This window comes from Chelonoidis abingdonii, chromosome 18, assembly GCF_003597395.2.
Source record: "Chelonoidis abingdonii isolate Lonesome George chromosome 18, CheloAbing_2.0, whole genome shotgun sequence".
Classification (NCBI taxonomy): Eukaryota; Metazoa; Chordata; order Testudines; family Testudinidae; genus Chelonoidis; species Chelonoidis abingdonii.
In genome coordinates, this window is record NC_133786.1 from 12872234 (window position 1) to 12893889 (window position 21656).

Sequence of the window (21656 nt, forward strand, 5' to 3'; positions counted from 1 at the left end):
TACAAGGTCTCTGGAAGGCTTTTTCACCCGTGTAAAAGTTATTCAGGGATCCCATCCCTACGCCTCCTCAGTCCCCTGCCTGCCACTTGCATCTTCTCTCTCACACACCCACCCACCCACCATGCCCCACGGGGAGTGGGAGTGACGAGGACAGATGTGGCCTGCAGCTGTGAGGACCTCCAAAAGGGGAGTGGGGTAGGGTGGAGGAGCAGGGAAGAAGAAGATTGATCAGGTAGCAGCAGAACTCCCTGGGACCCTCAGGGAAGGGTCAGAGCAGGGAAGGAAAGAGGCGGGTCACCACAGCCCTAGTGTCAGGCAGCAGGGACGGCTGCATTAGGAGAGGCATCATCTCCCCTTGCCTATTTTATCGGCCACACATGGCGTTAATTCAGTTTGTGACTGAACTCCTTGGGGGAGAATTGTATGTCCCCTGCTCTGTTTTACCTGCATTCTGCCACATATTTCATGTTATAGCAGTCTCGGATGATGACCCAGCACATATTGTTTGTTTTAAGAACACTTGCACTGCAGATTTGACAAAATGGAAAGAAGGTACCAATGTGAGATTTCTCAGGGTAGCTATGGCACTCGACCCAAGGTTTAAGAACTTGAAGTGCCTTCCAAAATCTGAGAGGGAAGAGGTGTGGCACATGCTTTCAGAAGTCTTAAAAAAGTAATGCTCTGATATGGAAACTATAGAATCCGAACCACCAAAATAGAAAATCAACCTTCCACTGATGGCATCTGACTCCGATGATGAAAATGAACATGTGTCGGTCCGCTCTGCTTTGGATCGTTATCCAGCAGAACCCATCAACAGCTTGGACGCATGTCCTCTGGAATGATGGTTGAAGCATAAAGGGACATATGACTCTTTAGTGCATCTGGCACATAAATATCTTGTGATGCCAGCTACAAGAGTGCCATGTGAAGAACACCTGTTCTCACTTTCAGATGATATTTTAAACAAGAAGTGGGCAGAATTATCTCCTGCAGATTGTAACCAAACTTATTTGTCTAAATGATGGGCTGAAGTAGGACTAAGTGGACTTGTAGGCTCTAAAGTTTGATACTTTTAGTTTTGAGTGCAGTTTTTTGTGTGAACATAATTCTACATTTGTAAGTTCAATTTTCATGAACTACCGTGCTTGTATTAGGTGAATTGAAAAATATTATTTCTTTTGTTTTTTTACAGTGCAAATATTAGTAATAAAAATAAATATAAAGTGAGCACTGTACACTTTGTAATTGAAATCTATATATTTGCAAAGGTAGAAAACTCCCAAAAATATTTAAATAAATGGTATTTTATTACTAACAGTGTGATTAATCGTGATTAATTTTTTTTTAATAACTTGACAGCCCTTGCAGATACCATAACCAGAAACCTAACATTGATTACAACACAGTGGCAGGGAAGAGTTCAGGGGAGTCTGCAAAGGAGGCAGTTCTTGAGACCTACTCATGTCCAGAATAATTCACTTCTATCTGGAAATAGATCGTTTAAAATGTAAGGGCAGTCCATGTTTGTCTGATGTTCCTGCCCTGTTATCTTGCACAGGGAAATCTGCAGGAGAATCTGTGGCTTTTCAGCTCCCCATCCCAGGAAAATAATAGTGTTGACCCAGGCACTGCCAGAACTCAAACTACCCTCACCATGCCTGTCCCCCACACTCAGGTGCATCGGCCCCGTGCACCCAGACACATATGCTCTAGGCGGAGGGCGACAATGTCACACACAGTAGAATGTCTGTGGCACCCTGGAGCCGAGGCTGGATTCTCCCCCAATGGAACAAAAATCCCTTTCATAGCGTGATTTAAAAAAATAAAAGAAGTTCATGTGGATTTAAACAAAATCTTAAATCAACAAATGGATTATGGACTAGAAAGGCCAACACAGAGAAGCAGCATCGGTCATCCTGACCCACGAGAGACAGTTCCTGGGGACTTGCAATGACCTGTCTTGCAAAAGGAGAGGAATGTTTGGTAGCTCTTACCTGTCTGTTAAAGTCCAGCCCATTTCGTTCATTTCCTACAATGAGAAGAACAAAAATGAATCTTGGTGTTGCTATAGCGCCTAGACCCCCCACCGGGCCTCATTGTGCTCTGGCCTGTACAAACATACATGAAGACCCGCTCCTTTCCCCGACAAGCACACAGTTCAGTGCAGGAAAGATGCACCAAGTGAGTGTGACAAACAAAGGCAGGGAGTTGGGCGGCAGAATGGAGGCAATGAAAATAAGATCAGGCGCTTACAAAGGTGGCTGGTGCGCAACTCAATGGTTCCTGAAGGTACCAAATCTTTACTAAGAAAACAATAGAACCAGCTCTCCCCAGGTGATGCCCCTACTGTACTGTCATGGGGAAGCTCAACAGAGGTGGGGCTTGGAGCAAGCAGCATCCTGAGAGGTTACTGAGGGAGGTTGTTCCCTAATCCCTGGTTATCCGACAACTAGGAAGCAAGCACAGAGAAGCTGTGGGAGAGGCTGGCAAACAGGTGATGAGGCTGTTCACCTGCGATTCTTGAGGGAATTTGTGACCCTGAGTAATTACAGGAGATCTACGGGAATGGAAGGTGCTGTGGGGTTGTGCTAAAAAAGGCAACTCCTTGATTCAAAGGCAGCTAGGCAAAAGCAAGGGGAATCAGACAGGATCCAACCCAAAGATACAGCACAGGCCTTCTCTCATTTCCCTTGGATGATCAACATCTCACTGCCTCCTTCTCCATCCCTGAGTTCATTGGAATTTGGACTCCAAACGTGGACGTGAATTTTCAGCCAATCTCTACAATGGCTTGAGCCAAACCTCCCAGAGCAGAATCCCAAACTTGAGAGAGAGTTCAGATCCTGGATCCACATTTTCCAGCGAAGGCTCATGTCTAATCCATAGGTGCCACCATGCTCAGCTTCCTATCTTCCTCCTTTTGCTCTTTTCCTCCAAACACAGGCAGCTGTGTCTGCCTGGCCACTACCCATCCATTTCTGTTCTGCTCCTTCAAGATCTTTACAGGCTCTTGGACTCAGTTATCTCACTATAAAAGACATTAGCTGGGAGAGGAGGTTAGGTTTTATAAAACATCTAGGCTGGGATTTTCAAAAGGAGCCTAAGAGGATTAGGCACCCAATGGGAATGTCAGTAGGCATTGGGGGCCTAACTCCTTTTGGCTCTTTTGAAAATAAGTTTGAGGTTAGGCAAAAAAAAGTCTTTCCTCCATTTATTTAAGCCAATGATCTTGTTTTGATCTACACAGGCTTGCGCGATCGTAGTATCCTCTTCAATCTCACGAGAGGAACACGCTGCACAAGCAATAAGGATCCTTCTTTGAAATCTAGTCTTGCCCAGCATCAGGTAACTAGAAAGAAAAGCACATGAACGAGTCAGATTCTCATCTGCCGTCAAACACCCACCACTCCATCAGTGTCAGTGGTGCTCCCCTGGTTTAGATCAGCTCAGAGCCTGGATCTTGGTTAGGGTGACCAGACAGCAAGTGTGAAAAATCAGGATGGGAGTAGGGGTGGGGTGGGCGGGTAATAGGAGCCTATATAAGAAAAAGCCTCAAATATCAGGACATCTCATAAAATCTGGACATCTGATTACCCTACTCTTGGTCCTTTGCCAGATTCTGAAGGAACCTAAACCTCCCAAGCCTGGAGTTCTGCTCTAAAGCTAGAACCCTCCATTTCCAAGCAAGGTCTGAACTGGCAGAGTGAGTCCGGCCCTATTTAATAACGAGGGTGTGTGCCAAGCTGGGAAAGCGCCCAGTACTGAAACGAGGGGCTATCGTGTTTTGAGAACATCTCCTCGCACCCTCAGAGTACTTCCCCCAACTCCCATTTTGAGGGTGCTCAGGTTGGAAGGAATAATCATGGTCGGCTATCAGTAACACTTCAGGCAAACAGCCAACTCCTCTCCCTGGTTCACCTGGCAGCCAACAGGTATGTGGCTGCTTTGCATAGTGCTGGCATCAGCTCTGGTGCGAGTTTGCCTGGGGAGGTTTCTCTAGGGATGGGAGAGGAGAGCCGCAGCAGGGTTCCGGATGGATTTTTTGCTGGGTGTGTTTTGTTTACAACCGAAAAGGCAAACAAACAGTGTGGTCAGTTCATAACCAATGCAATCCCTGTTCGAATCCCCGCTGTCACCAGCACAACCCCCGTTTGGATCCCTGGTGTCACCATCACAATCAGTGCAAAAATATGTAGGAATGACAGAAGAGATCATGCTGGTGGGGGAGTGGCACTGTATGTGAAAGAAAGCACAGAGTCAAATATAGTAAAAACTTTAAAGAATCAAACAGTACCACAGAATCTCTAGGGACAGAAATTTCACACTTGAATAATAAAGAGTGTAGCAGTAGGAATATACAGTGGTGACAGTGACTGTGAAATACTGAAGGAGATGAAAGAGGATACAAAAACAGAAAACCCAATTATAAGGGAGGATTTCAACTCTGTTGTCTATGAGCATGGCTTCTCAGGAAGTGATAAAGAGATAATATTTCCAGACATTAATAATGGCTGCTTCTTGGAACAGCTTTCCCTGGAACCTGTAAGAGGAGAGATAATTCTTGATTTAGTCCTAAGTGACTCACAGTAGCTGATCCAAGAGGTGAATATAGCTGAACTGCTCGGTAATAACCACTATGATGTAATTAAATTTAACATATTTGTAGGGGGGAAAATACCAAAGAAATCCACCACAGTAGCATTTGACTTATTTTTAATGTACATGTTATTAGCCTCCTTACTTTTGTGTAGTTCAAAAAAAGGGAACAGTAACAAGAGTGAAATGCCTGCAAGTCGTGCGGAAACTTTTAAAAAATACTATAATACAGACTCTAACTATACATACACCCCAAACTGTAATTTTCTTTAAAAAAAAAAAAGTAAGAGGACAAAAAAATGCCACCACGGCTAAACAACAGAGTGAAGGAAGCAGTTAGAGACAAAAAGGCATCCTTCAAAACAGCAATTTTGTTAAGTACATCAGAAGCAGGAAGCCTGCCAAACAATCAATGAGGCCACCGGACAACTGAGGTGCCGAAGAAGCGCTCAAGGAAGACAAGGATTTTGTTGAAAAGCTAAATGAATTCTTTGCATAGGTCTTTATGGCTGAGGATGTGAGAATGATTCCCACACCTGAGCCATTCTTTTTTGGTAACAAATCTGAGGAACTGTCCCAGACTGAGGTGTCAGTAGAGGAAGTTTGGGAACAAATTGATCAATTAAACAGAAATAAGTCACCAGGACCAGATGGTATTCACCCAAGAGTTCTGAAGGAATTCAAATATGAAATTGCAGAATTATCAACTGTGGTATGTAACCTATTGCTTTAATTAACCTCTGTACCAGATGATTTGTGGATAGCTAATGCAACACCAATTTTTTAAAAAAACAGTTCCAGAGGCAATCCTGGCAATTACAGGATGGTAAAAGTAACTCCAGTACCAGGCAAATTAGTTAAAACTACATTAAAGAACAGATTTACCAGAACACATAGATACGGTGGGGAAGAATTAACATGGCTTTTGTAACGGGAAACCATGCCTCACCAATCTACTAAAATTCTTTGGGGGTGTCAATAAGCATAGGACAAGGGTGAGCCATTGGATATACTGACACTGGCCACTGTCAGAAGACAGGATACTGAGCTTCAGTTGGGGTGGCTGGGTTGCATCCCTTTGCATTTTAGCATCTCATGTGAGGCAGTGGGCTTGCTGGGGGAAATTCTGTTGCTGTTTCCCTGTTAAAGCGTAAGACTGATTACTGCTAACTCCTTGGGTTAGTTTGTCTTCTCTCCCTTTCCCCTTCACGATGAACAAACTGGGTCAGGTCTACAATATGGCTAATGGCAGAGATGTTTCATTTGCAGATTTTCTCTGTCTCTTAGACTTCCCATTTGTGATAAATAGAGAAGTACAGGAGGCAGCCAGCTCTTGCGGCAATGGAGAGAAAAGAAATCGAGAGTCAAGAAAACACAAGCTATAATTACCTCATGACCCAACAATCGGTCTTACAACATTTTCTGAGACCATGCACTAGTCACCTATGGGGGTATCAGTTTGCCAAGAAAGCAACTTGTTGGCAACATACTGATTACACGACCAGGATTGTAGACAGAACCCCTGCCCTAAAACCTAAATTAATTCACCCTACATTTTGAGTGAGCTGTACAGAATGGAAGAAGATTTGGTCACTAGGAAATTTTGGATTTGGACTGCACACTAATGGCAAGTTAAATCTTTATAAGGAGGGTCTGAGGAATTCACAGGAGGAACAGATTTTCAATGTGCTGCTTTGGAGAATTACATTCTGTGGAGCTGAACAATCAAAGAGGAATAATGTCAAACACACATTAAGTGTGCTAGCTGCAATTATTTATACAGTAAAATGTCATTACAGCATCACACGGGGCAGTAGGAAGACAATTATTGCAATAGGATGATTTATATATTGGAAACAAATTGTTAGGAAATTGGCTTGCTCATATTAATTGACTGTCTATTGACATGATTGCTGCTCCCATCAGCTCCATCATGTCGACTATAACATGATATTCAATGCTCACTCAGCAGTAGAGAAGGAAAAGCCCACAGCAACAATCATTAGAGCTATAAATGGCATTTGAGTCAGAAGTTATAAAGGAACAAAACCTGTTAGCTACACTGAAATGGACTCTTATATTAAGCATCAAGTTAAGAATAACTGAACAAATAAGATGTTCCTACTTATGGTTACAAATGAATTTGATGGTCAAAATGAAAAGAATGGTAAAAGTCCAATAAGCTCCTGGGTATTTACATTGGTTTGTTTTTGCATCTCACTCAGCTTGGACAAATCATAGAGTTTAAGGCCAGAAGCAACCATCATCTAGCCTGAATAGGCAGCAGATTTTACCCAGTGATTCCTGCATCCAGACCATCAACTTGTGGCTGAGCTAATACCATCACCTAGCTGTCATACAGCATGTTCATCTGTAGATCTCAAAGCACTTGACCGTGGAGGACGTAAGCATTATTATCCCTATTTTACAGATAGGAATACTGAGGCACCAGGTGGTGACAGGATTTGCCCAAATTCAGCCAGCAATCCAGGTGCAGGGCTGGGACAGACCCAGATCTGCTGCATTGCAGCCTATTACACTATACATTAAGCCAAATTGCCTCCCGTAGAGCATAGCTCTAAATCAACAAAGTACTGAGACAACAGTTTCCCAGGTCACTCCCTGCTGCTAGTCATTTTCACTTTCCCGTTCTCATGCATTCGAACAAAGAGGGTATGTCTGAATGGCATATATACAAGGGAATGGCTGGTTTAAACAAACAAAAATGCAGGAAAGCATTTCTGTACTTATTCCATTTTTGTAAAAGTTCATTAATTTATAATCTACATATAGTACCAAATTTGAGCCAACCATCCCTTGAACATACATTGGAAGCTCACTGGGGAAGAGATGACTCATTACTATGTGCCTGGCACAATGGGACCCAGATCTTGATGTCTCTGGATGACAGCAGAGTCCAAATAAATAACAGTACTAATAAATGGTTGGAAACAGATGTCATACAGTATAGCTGTATCAGTGATAACGACGTCAGTCAGGGATGTTACATTATTTTATTGTTATTTATCAGGTGTATTGTGGCAGTGCCTAGGGCTCTGGTCCTGGATCAGGAGCCCCTTGTGCTGGGTGCTGTACAATCACAGAGCAAAAATAGTTACTCTTCTGTTGCTAAACATAAAGGGACAGATCCTCAGTTATAAATCACCTTACCTCCAGTTACTTCAATTAATAGCCCAGATTTTCTCCTTCTGTGCTGGCTACTGTGCACCGCTCAGGCATTGCTAAGTGGCAGAATCTGGCCTTAAATGGCCAGCAGGGAGCATCCTCAGTGTAGGGGAGAAATCAGCTGGCACTAAGTGGTACAGATAGCTTCTACACCAACTGTACCCCATACATCGTGGCAGCATGCTGGATGGCGTTTGCCTGTGCTATACAATTTACAGCTGGCATATGATCCTATAGAGATCATACCCAGTTGGTGTAAGTTAGAGCAGCATCTAAGCTGCTTTAATTTAAGAGGAAGGGCAGGGCTAGAGCAAATGTGCCAGAAAAAGCAGGGAGGCATAGGGGGCTGTCAGGCAGCCCCCTTTCAACTCCTGCCTGTGCCAAGCATATCTCTGTGCAAAAGACAACCTGGGCCACTGTTTCTAGAGGCAGCATGATTAGTGGTTGGTGCACAGAGTAGCTAGCTCTCAAAAAGGACACCATAGTCAGGAAAGAAATACCTCCTCGCTCCTCTCTCCTGCTGTCGGGAACACGGCTGCCTTGATGATGAATAATCTTATTGACTGGAGTGTTGGCAGACTGGCACCTGCCACTCCCCATTTATGGTCTGTCTCTTGGAGTGCCTTTAAAGCTTCTTCCTTTACATGTCCAGTCAACCCAGTGCAGGGAGATGTGCTCAGGAGCAAGGCCGCAGGGTGGCAAACTGAAGGAGAGACAGATGCTTCTCTCCCACATTATCTAGGCTGACGGAGTTCCCCAGGGTAGGAAGGCAGGGCAGAGGGGGAGCAGATAGTGGGTAGGGATAGGCTATGGGAGAAGGAGAGAGAGAAGACGGTAAGTGAGGTAACAGGGAGCGACAGCATAGGTATGAGCAAGGGGAGTGAGACATCAGAGAGAGGTAGGTACATTCAATACTGCAGCCACATGCTGCTCTTACATCACCACATCCCTGGTTGGAATCTCCCCCTCTTCAAGGTTAGATTTAAGGGGGATCCATAGGATTCTTGAGGAAGCTGGGCAGGGCTTTGGGTGTCAATTAACAAATGACCTAAGGGACAAACCTGGGGTCTGGCTGGTCTACATGGAAGAGGTGCTACAGGTGTGAATTCCAATTGATTGATGTAACTGGTGCAACACCCTCCCCCCCTCGGATTTTCCCAGGGCTGAGAGTGGCCTGTTTTGGTGGAGCTGAACCCATTTAGGCTAAAAACTGGTTTAAGTTAAACCTGTGCACATTTTCTGTGTAGACAAACGCCTCAGAACACCTGTCTCCACGTCCCTCTCCTGCCTGATAGACCCACAATCTCCACACCACAGAAGGAGTCAGGGAGATGGGCGGGGGGAGGGGGAGGGAGATGCAGGCAGGTTCCAGGAGGAAACCCCCCAGAGCAGGACTTGTTCCCATGGGCAGTGTTTCGGTTTGCAGGGGTGGGGACAGGGGTCTGGAGGAAGAGGCAAGCAGGCCCTGCCCTTCCAAAATGTCCCTGCTCTTGCAAGAGCACAGAGTGCGCTCACCCCGCTCCGATAACGTCCCGATTAGAATAAAAGCTGCCTTTGTCCCCCCTTTTTTTGTCCTCTCCCCTCCTGAGGATGTAAAACCCCCTAATCACCTTCATTTGAATTTCAAATAACCCTCCTCCTATGTCTCTCCCCATACCCCAACTGCCTCTGAGCTGGGCATATGGAAATTTCTCCTGCCTCAGACCCAGCTGCGCTATGGAAATCAGCAGTCGTATGCAAATCCCGAGCAGGCCCCTGTTCCGTAGCAACCAGCTCTTTTACTGCTGGCTGTGGCTGCCTTTATTATCAGGGCCCTGCCCTGGGGCTGATCCCTCTGCGGTACAGGGCGGGAGAGGCAGAGGAACTCATTGGGGTGCTGAGGGGAGTTGCACGGGATGGTGGGATGTGTGCCCCTTTAAACTACCCGGTGGACTGAGAACCCATCAACTCACTTCACAGAAGTCGCTGTACTGCCACCTGGGAGTAACAGTATGAGAGGACTGTTCCTTGGGCTTGCATTTGAACCACTGACCTAGAGGTGAAAGACTCCCTACCCCATTGAATCTTGAGCCAATTAGCTTTACATTATTATGAAGAGCAGCACCTTAGGCCCCCCAACAGCAATCAGGGCCCCTTTATTCTAGGTGCTGCACAGACCTTAAGGGGGTGTCTGCACTGGGTCTGCATAGATGTACCTTCCCTACCTTTGATTGAGCCAGCTGGGTAAAAATAACAGTGTAGCCATGGCTGTATGGCTGGTTGCCTGAGTACGTACCTAGGGTCAGGGGGCAGGATTGTACGTGGGAAGCTTGATCAAAGTTAGCACATGTACGTCTTCCAGAGCAGGAAATTCCACCTCCAGCTCAAGTGTAGGTGTAGCCATGGGGAGACAGTCCCAGTCCCAGCCCCAGAGAGTTTACAATCTAACTAGACAAAAGGAGGAAGAATGGTTTATTGCCCCAGTTTACAGATGGGAAAATGGAGGCACTGAGATTACGCGTCTTACCCAAGAGAGTCTGTGGCAGAGCTGGGTATTGAACCAAGCTGCCCTGCCCTCTTTGCAAGATCATTCATCCCCTAAGCACCCAGCAGAGTCGATAGAGATTAATGCATTTAGGACTTCCAAAAGCAATTGACTTTGGACGGTAGAGAAGGGGAGAGCTTTTGGCTTGTGAAGTTTTTGCCTGGTGTGGTGGGTTTGGTGGTAGAGATTGTCTCCTACCTCAGGAACTGCCTCCAGTCCCTTGAGTCTCCTGCCAGTAAAGTTTGGGCAATAGCCACCCTTTTGGCCAACAGCCTGGAGACCACCTGAGCTGAAGCTCCCTAGCTGACGCTGTGGCATCTCACATCTTTTGCAGATGGGCACAGAGGAGGACCTCTAACCCACACTGGGCAGTGGGAGGATGTTGGTATGAGGCCAGGATAGGATTCAAAAGGGAGAACAGTGGTTCCCAAATCAAGGGAAACCGGTTCCTCATGCTCCCCTGGAGTTGATTATCAGAGATGTCGGGCACCTGCAATTCATTTGCCTTGGATGCAAGCTGAGGTGCTCAATTGGCCAGATCTTTGCTTGGGCTCTTGGAAGAGCTTCCTGGGGAAAACAAAGACACACGGGTTAAATAACTCAGCGTGTGGTCTAAGTCAAGTCATCAGCAGAGTGAGTCAGAGAAGCCAGGACCCCTCACTCCCAGTCCAGTGTTCTAACCGTGCCACTGTGCTGCCACAGGTGGGGCCTTTGCATTTCACAAATCTGGACAATTTTTTTTTTCCCTGGAACCCAGCTTCAGCACAGTGGCACAAAGCCATCCTGTGAGCCAGGGACTGTCCAGGAGGGCCCTGTGGAGCGCACCCAAAGCACTGGCAGCACAGGCAAAGCTGGGCTGCAGAGGGCTCTGCTGCTTTGTCTTCCTTGTCCTCCGATGCCCACCTGTTGTGCTCGCCCTGGTCTCCTGTGAGGCTGTGCAGCTCCCCACTTGCCAGGTGGGACAGGGTGGGGATGGAAGATGTTTCCAGTGCCTGCAGCCATTCAGTTGCTGACAGTAGTGTTTGAAGTGCTTCCCTGTTGCACGTTTGTTTAAACTTTGACTTCCCCCACCCCACAATCCCGACTGAGCTCCAGTGAAATCAAAGTAGCAGCTCTGCTTGGTGCGACCCGCAGTTCTGATCAGAGCAGATAGTGCACAGCAAAGGCCTGAACAAAGGGAGGAGAGGCTCGCGGAGTTGTTTCATTCCACTGTACAGTGGTGGTTTAGACAACCACAGGACAGAGCAGCTTTCTGCTTGCTGGCTTGGAGAGCAGGGGTGACGCTGATTAGTGCTGAGCCCCCTCCACTGCCTTTGAAATCAACCCAATATTTGCTGGCATGGCCTGTGTCAATTTCCCTTGTACGAACTGGGCTCAAGACGCACCAAGGGACAGGCAGGAAAAGGAGGAGACGAGAGAGAAAGACGTACACAGAAGCTCCACTCCCTCATGCTGCCTTCTTTCTCCCAGAGAAAACACATGCTGTCTCTCAGCCCAGACAAACAGATCGAGCACACCAGAGGGGTCTGTGCCCCCCGCTAACCCCCATCTTTTCATTTGCAGCTATCTATCCCCCCAGCTCATTTCAGGATTATGATGATTTCACTTAGTATTTCCACAGCCCCACAGCGGAGGACAGTACCTTACAGAAAAAGACAAGGGAAGTCCCCCACCCAGCCGGGCGATGCTGCGCACGCTTATTCCATTAAAGGTCCCAAAGAAGGGGCTCTGTCACAGCAGGTGCTGTACAGACACACGGTAAGAAGCAGTCCCAGCCCCGATCAGTTACCATGTAGCACAGCCCTTATTAGCATAGGGCGTTCCATTGGAGTCAGAGGGATTCCTCCTGGTAGCAAGTGTTGCAGGATTGTCCAGTGCTTAGGGCACTAGCCCAGGTCTTGGGAGCCCCAGGCTTAATTCTTGGCTCCATCACAGACTTCTTGAGTGGACTCAGGTAAGTCACCGAGGGTACATCTACACTGCAGCTGGAGCTGTAATTTACAGCTCAAGGAGACATCAATGTACAACCTTTAGTTGAGGTAGTGCAGTGAGGGTAGGTCTACTCTGCAATAAAAATCCCCACTGCTGTCAGGTGCTGAGCACACTCACCTCCTGCTAGCACTAAGGGGAGCTGAAGATGCACTCGAGTGGCTGGGGGGGTAACACTGAGCGGGTAGAAACTCATCACTATTTTCCTGTTTAAATACAGCTAGTTACTAAGCTAATTAAAAATGAACGTATTTTATCTAGTGAGCTCAATTCTGATCTCAGCTATACAAGTTTCATATCAATTCGACTCCACTGACTTCAGCAGAAATTACTCTACAATTAACCAAGTGCAACAAAGTAAAATCAGGACCAATCAGTGTGTGAAGAACTGATACTAGAAAGAGAGCTTGACTCATGTAATGAGCTAAAGTTCCCCGGGCTTAAAACAATTAAAAAGAGATTGCTGCTATCTTCCAGGAAATATAGGGCCAGAATTTCACAAGAGTTCAACACCTATGTAGACACCATAACAATGGGCCAGTTTGGCTGCACACTGTGTGCAGGGCTGTTTTGAATATCTGGCCTACATTGTGAGCACGGAACATTTAAAAATCTGGGGTGAAATCCTGGCATCACTGAAATGAGACTTTTGACATTGACTTCGGTGGAGTGAGGATTCTAACCCTGCCCTTCTGTGTAGAAATTTGCACTAACTAAAGGAGGCATTCCTGGCTAACCCGATAGGACTTTTTCACTTCTGAATAAAGGGCTAGTTCACGTCATATTATAAAGCAATTATTTTGTTGTTCGCATTTAAAACTCTGTTTTGTTGTACTGCAGACAGAGATTCTTCACTGACTTCTGCACAAGAGCCCTGCACATTGGATAGGTGATGTCGTACCGAGATCTTTGGACTATCTGGCTGTGTCACAATGGGTGCTGCTGGGTTCTCAATGCATTTTGAAATTTTGGTGCACATTTTGATGCCTAAATGGGAGTGGAGCCCTTTTGAAAACCTGGCCCCAGCTGTGAGTGCCAACCACTTGTAACTCTGACCTGGAGCTCTTTGGAATCTTTGTCTCAGTCAAAACCCATTATGGTCAATGGGAGCCTACTTGAATATTGTGAAATACGAAGGTGACACATCTGGGTATATTGTACACTCTCCTCCAGTGGGACTGGAGGATTCGGTGCAAATCTGTGCTAAATTTGCATTAAAAAAAATCAGGCTAAAGGCCCCGTTCATCAGCAATCCATATTCAGGGAGCACTGGAGTAAAATGACTGCCAGAGTAATCCCTGTTGTAACTTCACTGATTCCAGTGGCATATACACCAAGGAGGAATGTGACCCTGGGAATTTTGTCTGTGTAAAGACTTATGAATGGGCCCTGAAATACAATAAAGAGCTATCTGTGCGAAGTTGGGTACTTCAAGACTATATTAACATTATTAACCCATTCGACTGCCCATTGGATCTATTTCACTGCTTAATCATGATGAACATTACTCAGCTTTGAACTGGTTAACAGCTATTAAGAAAAGATCTTTCATTCCCAGTTGGATGTGAGCTCAGATTTACCCCAGTGTGAATTCTTGACCAACACACAAGCTGGTTTGAGGAGTCGGACGCAAAGCACAGAACACAGCGTCCATCAATGCATGCCTCCAGCTTCAAGCATGGTATGTCCTGAGATAGTCTCTTACCTGGTTCCACTTGGTCGGGTTCGTTCTGGGCTTCTGTGGAGTCTGCCACATCACCACTCATCTTGAGTGCTGAAAAGAAGGCACAACTGATTTTAATAATAGACCCAGGCACATGTAGCTTCCACTGAACAACACAGATCAATGTGTAATTACAATAAGCCATCAGACTTTCAAATTCTTACTTCCTCAACACAGAATATTCATCAGCTCCGAGGATGCCTTTTCCCTCCTGTTGCTCTCTGCATTTCTCTCATTCCTTTCCCCCTCCTCAATATACCACTGTGCTTCTCACCTTTTGCGTCGTTGGTTTCTGGCATCAGAGTGGCAATCAGGGTGCGAGATCCCTTTTCCTTATTGGTCTCTCCTCAGAGTTTATTACACCGGTTTCTTGACTGAGCTAACCAGGCAGAAAGGGCACCACTGTTCGTCCTCAGTTTAGGGCCCAATCATTGACTCTGCTAACCTCTTCCCACCTCTCCCATTGTTCATTCAGCAATGACTATGTGTCTGGTGCTGTACAAAACATACAGTAAAGATGGTGCCTAAAGAGGCACGGACAGTGATGATGAGATGGTACAGGAGAGGGAATACTTTAGAGGGGAGTCTCTCTTTCTCCTGCCAGTTAGCTCCCCAATTCAATTTGCCTCTCTCCGTCCCACCCTCACCTTGATCACAGCTCCTCTCCAACATTCCCCCGCCCCCGCCCCATGCTTGTTCTTTAACTTCCAAAAACAGAGCAGGCCACTTCATGGCATAGTGACATCCCAAAGACAATCAGAGCAATCTGCCACCTAACTCCAGCATTTCTGCGAGCCCTTTTTATCTCAATAAATCAAACATTTACCCTTAAAGTGACAGCTGCCACCACGCCTGGGGTCAGAACCTTCTTCAGGGACAGCTGAAAGAAAGGGAAGGAGAGAAACAGTCAACTTTGCCCTAACTTGCCGTATAGGTTGTATCCTTATTGAAGAGCTGAAGCAGAGAATCAGTTGAAGAAGAATGCTACAGTCCAATTCACATGGACTCCCCCCTTTCTCAAGAATTTTAACTCTTTCCAATCTAGCTGGACAAATAAAAAAAAAGAACAAACTGATTAATTTGCATAGGCTTCCAGCAGCCAATCCCCATTGAGGAGATAGGCCGATTTGCATGAGGTATTAATACCACCATGTGCAAGATACACGTGTGCACTAGTGGTTTGGCCTGGATAAAAGACGCAGGTGGAAACCTTCCCCTTAAAGAGACATTGCCTGGATCAGGCAAACTTTAAAAAACAAAACAAAACATAAACCAATTGTTTTCATGCAGCAAGGAGAGAGAAGAAATTAATACTGTTTTCATATTCACTCCCCTGTGTTACTAATGCTAACACTGCTTGACAATATTCCAATGAAGCTGTTAGTTTCTCGATAGAAAATGCCTTTTTTGACAAAACTTAAATTTTCTTATTGTATTCGACATTTTTCAAGGCCAACAAAAGGTTTCAAAATGGAAAATTAGGTTTAATTTTAGTGGTGGAGAAAAGTACCACCAACTTTTTAAGCTGTTTTCTACTGGAATAAAGGCTAAAAAGTGAGTGGAAGGGGTTTCTTTTTTACCAAAACTTGTTTGGGCCTGGATTTTGGTTGGGGTCTTCAGGGAAAGAGAATATAGCCAATTGTACTGCCATCCTGCCCAGAATCCCAGGCTGAGATTGAGGTAACAGCTGGTCGAGATGTGTTTTTTACTCCCATGAAACTTATTGACAAAAAACAAAACCAATACATTTTTGTTTTGTCAAAAAAAAATTCAAAAGTTTTTGGGGTTTCATCAAAACAAAAACAAAAACAAAAAAGCTCACAAAACTAAAAACAAGCAAGCAAAAAATGGGTTTTGCAACAACCTCTCTCCACCACACAAAAAATTAATCCAAAACTAACATGGAAATGTCCATTTGGACAAAAACACCATTTAAAAAAAATAAAAAGTAGTTTAAAAAACCCTTAAAAATGCCCAGTATTTCTTGAACATCCAGGACAGTGGTTTTCAACCTTTTTGCAGACTCGTAAAAAGTTTCTAGTGGAGACGCGGACTCCTTTGGAACTCTTGGACATAGTCTGTGGATCCCCAGGGGTCCGTGGACCACAGGTTGAAAACCACTGGTCTAGGATGTGGATTTGGATTTTCTTTGCAGCAATGTAACTCCATTGGTTTTAGGAGAGTTACTCCCTATTTACACCAGCGGGAGAGAAGATCCAGGCCCTCTTGTAATTTTTTTGGGCTAGGATGGTTGGTTCCAGCTGCAGTGCTGCCAACTCTCATGATTTTCTTGCCAGCCTTGTGATATTTGCTGCTTCTGTTAAAGCCCCAGCTCCTGGAGTCAGGTAGTTTTCTGAGACTAAAGTAAATTTCTAGCCCTTGTGGTTGAGAAGCAGAAAATGTGACCCCCCCGCCACCTTTACAGGCTCAAATAGCAAAAAGCAAATAACCCCCCTCCCGCAAACACTTTTTTTTTAATCTTATAATTTTTAAGACAATCTCATGATTGTTGGGGGACGCTGGCTCCTGATTTTTGGAAATGCTACAGCTGACAACCTCGGAGGATTCCTCAAAAGCTGGTGAGAAATAAACCCAGGTGTAGATGGCTAATGAGATGCCAGTCTGCTCTGTGCAAAAGGAAATACCTATTTATTTACAACTTAAGAGCCCTCCCAATAAACGTGACATTTAGCCTGCATGATAAAACAGACACATCAATAAACTTGCAGCAAATCAATTCCTCCAGATAAAGTCTGCTGCTAGACTGGAAGCCAATTTAAATTCATAATCTTCCTATGGCTTCGTGTTTCCACTACAGCTTTGCTAGGTAGGACATTTCACAATCAATAAGCAGAGTAATAAAAATAAATGGGGAAAATAATGACGTGGATCCGTTTTAAAGCCCTCAGCTGCTGGGATGTCCTGAGTTAAAGGCAGTCACTGTGGTCTACTCTACTCTAGAAAAGGTTTGCTGGTGTAGCTAAATGGATATAGATCTCCCAGCAAATCCTCTTAGTGGAGATGCAGCTTGTATGCACAGTGCTTTTGCCGTATAGCTTATATCAGTTGGACAGATAAAATAAGCTATACAGGCAAATGGTCCTTTTTGCCGGCATGACTGTGTCCACTTTGAACTGCGTGCTAATAAAGACCAGCAAGAAGTGTAGCTAATAGGAACAAATAAGCCAGGGGGAGAAGTGTCTTATCTGAGGGTGCACTTCAAAAGGTTCACTGGGCTAGAACTGGGGGACAAGTAATCCATTTTGGCATCCAGGCATTGGGGAAACCTCTTGATGGGCCTGGGATGTTCATGAATGCTTGGATCCTGGTGTTGACTGAAAACTAGCAGCTCTTCCAAAGAATGAGTCCTTGGGAGAAAAATCTACTTTGTTATATAGGAAAAGAAACCACTGGTAAGCATAGACCTTGGATTGCAGTTTGCCTCTGCAACTGGTTCTATTTCCACTTATAATCCTTACTCACTAAAACTCTTAAATCTTAACTTTTAGTAATAAATTTATGACTGTTTCACTATAAATATATGCCAGTGCTGAGACATTATAAAGGACCTGATCCTGAGTTGTGCCAGTCATGCTGTGCGTACACTGCTCCTTCAGGAACAGTTTACCTGGTAATTTCTGTGAGTGGCCAATGCAGGGAGCTGGCCCCTGGGACCATAGGGGCTGGCCACTGCAGGGAGCGCTTTGAGCACTTAGGGGATGGGGCGCTCCTATCATTAGCCTGTACAGAGAGGGGCTGGCCTGTGGCGACCTGGAAGTGCTAGTGTGGCCAGAGGCTGCTGGCTTCAGGGAGCTTAAGCTACAGTGGGCAATGATAAGACTGCTTCACATTAGAGGCAGGTAGTGGTGAGGGGCCGGACAACTCTGGTGCCCCTGGGGAGCATGTGCTGAGCACCCACAACTTGCTCTAAAGTCAATGGGATTTGCATAGGTTCAGTACCACTGAGACTTGGCCCAACCTTATCTAGTAAGGTGCCTATATATGGGTTTAAAGCCGCCTTTAGTACATATCCTCCCCTCCCAAACAGAAAACATTGGCTGTGGATGACAAAACAAATTTTAAAACATTGAACATACTTCCTATCATAAATGGCAAAGACATTTCTCAGTTGGTGGAAGTCTACTGATTTCAAGGCAGTTACACCAGCAGGGAATTTGATCCAAACCTCTGTTTGGACAGTGAAACTAGCCTCATCAGTAGAGCTGGTTGGGAATTTTCTGACAAAATGTTTTGGTGGAAAGGCTCATGTCTGATGAATTTTTCAATTAATTTTTTTTTTTTTGCAGAGAGTTTTGAAGTTGTCCAAGCATTTGAAATGAAAAAAGTCCAGTTTTATGGTTCTTTCCATTTTGAAATTTAAGCTAATCATTTTAATTATTTTTTTTAATGGTTGAAATCAAACCAAAATGTTTTGAAACCCACATTTCAGTTAACTGAAACCAAAACATTTCTCAACATCGGGATATTTTTGAGATTTCAGCTTTTTTGTCCTGATTCTGGATGGGCAAATTTTTCAAAATCAGAAAAATTGTTAAGAGATGGGAAAGCAGTTTCCTGCCTAGCTCTATTAGTGAGTTTCACTTCTGTATGTAGCCACTTTCACCAGCTGTCTTTCCTGCCTTACATTTCTGCAGAGTTTGTGCTGCAAACCATACCAGGGAAGGCTTCCATCCAGAGAAAAACAAACAGTTTTCATTGGAATTTAACAAGCCATTGAAACAATATGATCTATAGGTCATAGATTAAAAAAAACAACACACAAGTCTTACAAAAACCTAACTATATGGCTTAAATGAGACTGGCTGGGGATTGCTTTTAAAATCAAAATGATACTTTTAAAAGATCTTTAAATCACCCACAGATTGGGGGTCAGATCCTCAGCAGGTATAAATCTGTGAAGTCAGTAAGTTATGCTGATTTACACCAGCTGAGGCTCTAGCCCAGTGTATTTAGCTTGAATGTCAATTCTCTTGTTATTTGGAAAAAATCCGTTCCTCCCTGACTTACTTGCTGACATGTGAGTCTGGATCTGGGTTTTTTTATTGCAACTTTTAAATAGTTCAAGGACCAGTGCAGCATATAAGGACAACAGGGGCCCCTGCTTTATTTCAGGTCCCTGAATCTTCATCAATTGCTCTGGAGAAGCAAAGAGCCTCAAACTGAGTTCTTGGTAGATGAAATGTTAGACACTGGTTCAAAGTCCATTGAAATGATGGGAGTCTTTCTAGTGTCTTAAATGGGCTTTGGGGCAGACCCTTAATTTGCTTTTAACTTCCTTCATCAAGGCTTTTGATCAAGCAGAGCCATCTGAGCAACTAGTAGCATCCACGACACCGCAGCATTCCTGAGTCAAAAGCTGAGAGCGATGTAATGGAGTCAGCAGTCCCTTCTACTCCCAGGACTTAGGGAACTCCGATGAGGTAATGCTAAGCCACTCAGACTTCAGTTAGTTTGTCTGGGAGCCCAAGAGAACCACAGGGTCAGGTCTGCATCCAGCCACCTCAATAAAGAATCCATCTTCTGTTGACTGCAACCAAATCCTCCCTGCTGTCTGTGATGAGAGACATGAGCAGTCTCCTGCTACACTCTGAAGGCTGGGGATCCTGACTGGTGAGGGAGAAGGCGCATGCAACATTTCATTACAGTTCTGGCACAGGGCAGGTGGGACATTCACAATGTAAAGAAAAATTGCATCTCATCATAGCACAGAGAAGGCACGTGTGTGTGTGTGTGTAGAAGGGCCACTGATTTTTTAGGGCCTTCAGTTTTGGGTGCATGTTAAACACCTTAGGCCTGATTTTCAAGGCACTGCTGAGCACGTCTGCTCCCACTGACACCAGTCTGGGAAGCCGCTAGTGCTCAGCTCTTTTGAAAATCAGGCCCAACTTGGGAGCCCAAAAATCCCTGGCCACCTTGTAAACATTTGTCCCTGATGACTGGGCAGGGTGCTCAGCCCGACCCCAAGAGTATGAGAGGGTTTGGAGGGGGAGAAGCCTACCCCGATCAAACATATCAGGCCCAATCCAGCCTGGGAGCAACAGCATGGACTTCAATGGAGCTGCTCTCACTTCTACCACGACAGAATCTGGCCCCGCTGGGCCGAGCTGGTTCACTGAACTCTGTTTCTCTCCTGCTCTCATAAACCCCTGTGTTTGAGACGACACCCCCAGCCTAGATACTCTCATAGCTGTGTCACAGTGCACAACAGTGGGCTTAGCCATCTCCTGTGATGGAGGGCCCACGTTTACATGCACAGAGATACACACACTGAAGTGCCCCATGCCAATAGCTGCAGAATGGACTGACCCAAAGATGCCTGCGCTCGCGTGTAGACACTAGCCTAGGCCTTGATGCACACAACACTCCACACCAGCAAAGAAGTGCACCCCCAGATTATATACGCCGGCACACACATAGATACGGACATATGCCTGCACGGACTCCAACGTGCATATGTCCTGCCCGGTCTCTGGGGGCTTGTCAGGGCTTGTCTTCACAGTAGAGTCAACTTGAGCTTTGCCCCTAACTCGAATCCTGTTCACACACAAAACCCCTAACCTCGAGTACAGTGGCGCTTCTAACGTGAGCTGGCTGGCCTCTTGGTGGGGGGACAGGCTGCAGCTCAAGTGAGCACAATGCCTCAGCTGCTAACAGCCACGCTGTGCGGCTTGAGGGTTATTTCCCAGGTCTACACTGAAAAGTTAAGCAGAGCCAGCTACGGCTGAAAAACACACGCTCCTGAGTGATCCAATCCCTGGCACAGATACAGGGCCAACAAGAGGTGGGGGAAGCTGGTACAAATTACTGGGGCCCAGCGTTCCTTAAGGGAGCCAAGGGCCTGGCTTCCCCGGCCCTGTGTAGCCGGTCCACCTTTGCTGGGGGGTCCGAAATTTTTTTTTCACCAGAGCCCGAACCCACTGTTGGCAGCCCTGCACAAACAGCGTTAGCCATGGCAACGGAAGAACCCCTCCTGTCACCATAGCGGCTGTCTACACACTGAGGCGCGAAGGCAGCACCGCTGTAGTGTTTCAAGTGTAGACAACCCCTCAGAACAGCCATCCTCTCTGTAGCTAGGTTAACAGGAGAGGAGCTCTGCAGTGGAGATACGCATGTGAGCCTCAGCACGCCCACCTCAGCCAGTCAGGCTGCTAGTTCCCTGCTAGTTCCCTTCCTGCTCAATGACCCCCATCATAATTTCCCCCAGCCCCATCCACCCAAAAGCCCCCCTCTTCCCCAGTCCCCCCCCATTCCTTCTGTCTTCTCTGCCCCCTTTTCTGTCTTCAACTCTCAGCAACCAAACCTGAATCTGATGGGCCCCTCACGTATATCCCCTAGGAGCTGCTAACTCATGGCATCTTCAGTGTCACCACCTGCCTCAACATGGCAAGGGACCTGATCCATGGAATCCTGTTCCGGCTCCCCTCCACCCCCGCAACTTGACTCCAAAACCTCTACAGCCTGCTGGGTTACACCAGAGACCATCCTCCCTCCCCCTTACCTGTGTGCAGAGACTCCAGATTCACCATCCTGCTGGTGGGGCAGAATCCACAGCGCGCCCAGCCTCCTGCAGCCAGCCCCACACTGGCCTGTGGGGCTGCCAGTTTGCCCCCACCT

At 45.9% G+C, this 21656-nt stretch overlaps 1 protein-coding gene across 1 annotated transcript in view; it reads right to left on the minus strand.

The window, feature by feature from the left end:
• POU2F3 (POU class 2 homeobox 3) overlaps nt 1-21568 on the minus strand; it is a 58588-nt gene extending 37020 nt beyond the window's left edge. Inside the window, exons 1-4 of the mRNA XM_032780799.2 lie at nt 21541-21568; nt 14848-14901; nt 14004-14072; nt 1998-2032 (exon numbers count right to left, since the gene is read on the minus strand). Coding sequence (XP_032636690.1) covers nt 1998-2032; nt 14004-14072; nt 14848-14901; nt 21541-21568 — 186 coding nt within the window. The remainder of the gene's footprint in view (nt 1-1997; nt 2033-14003; nt 14073-14847; nt 14902-21540) is intronic.
• Between the last annotated feature and the right edge of the window lie 88 nt (nt 21569-21656).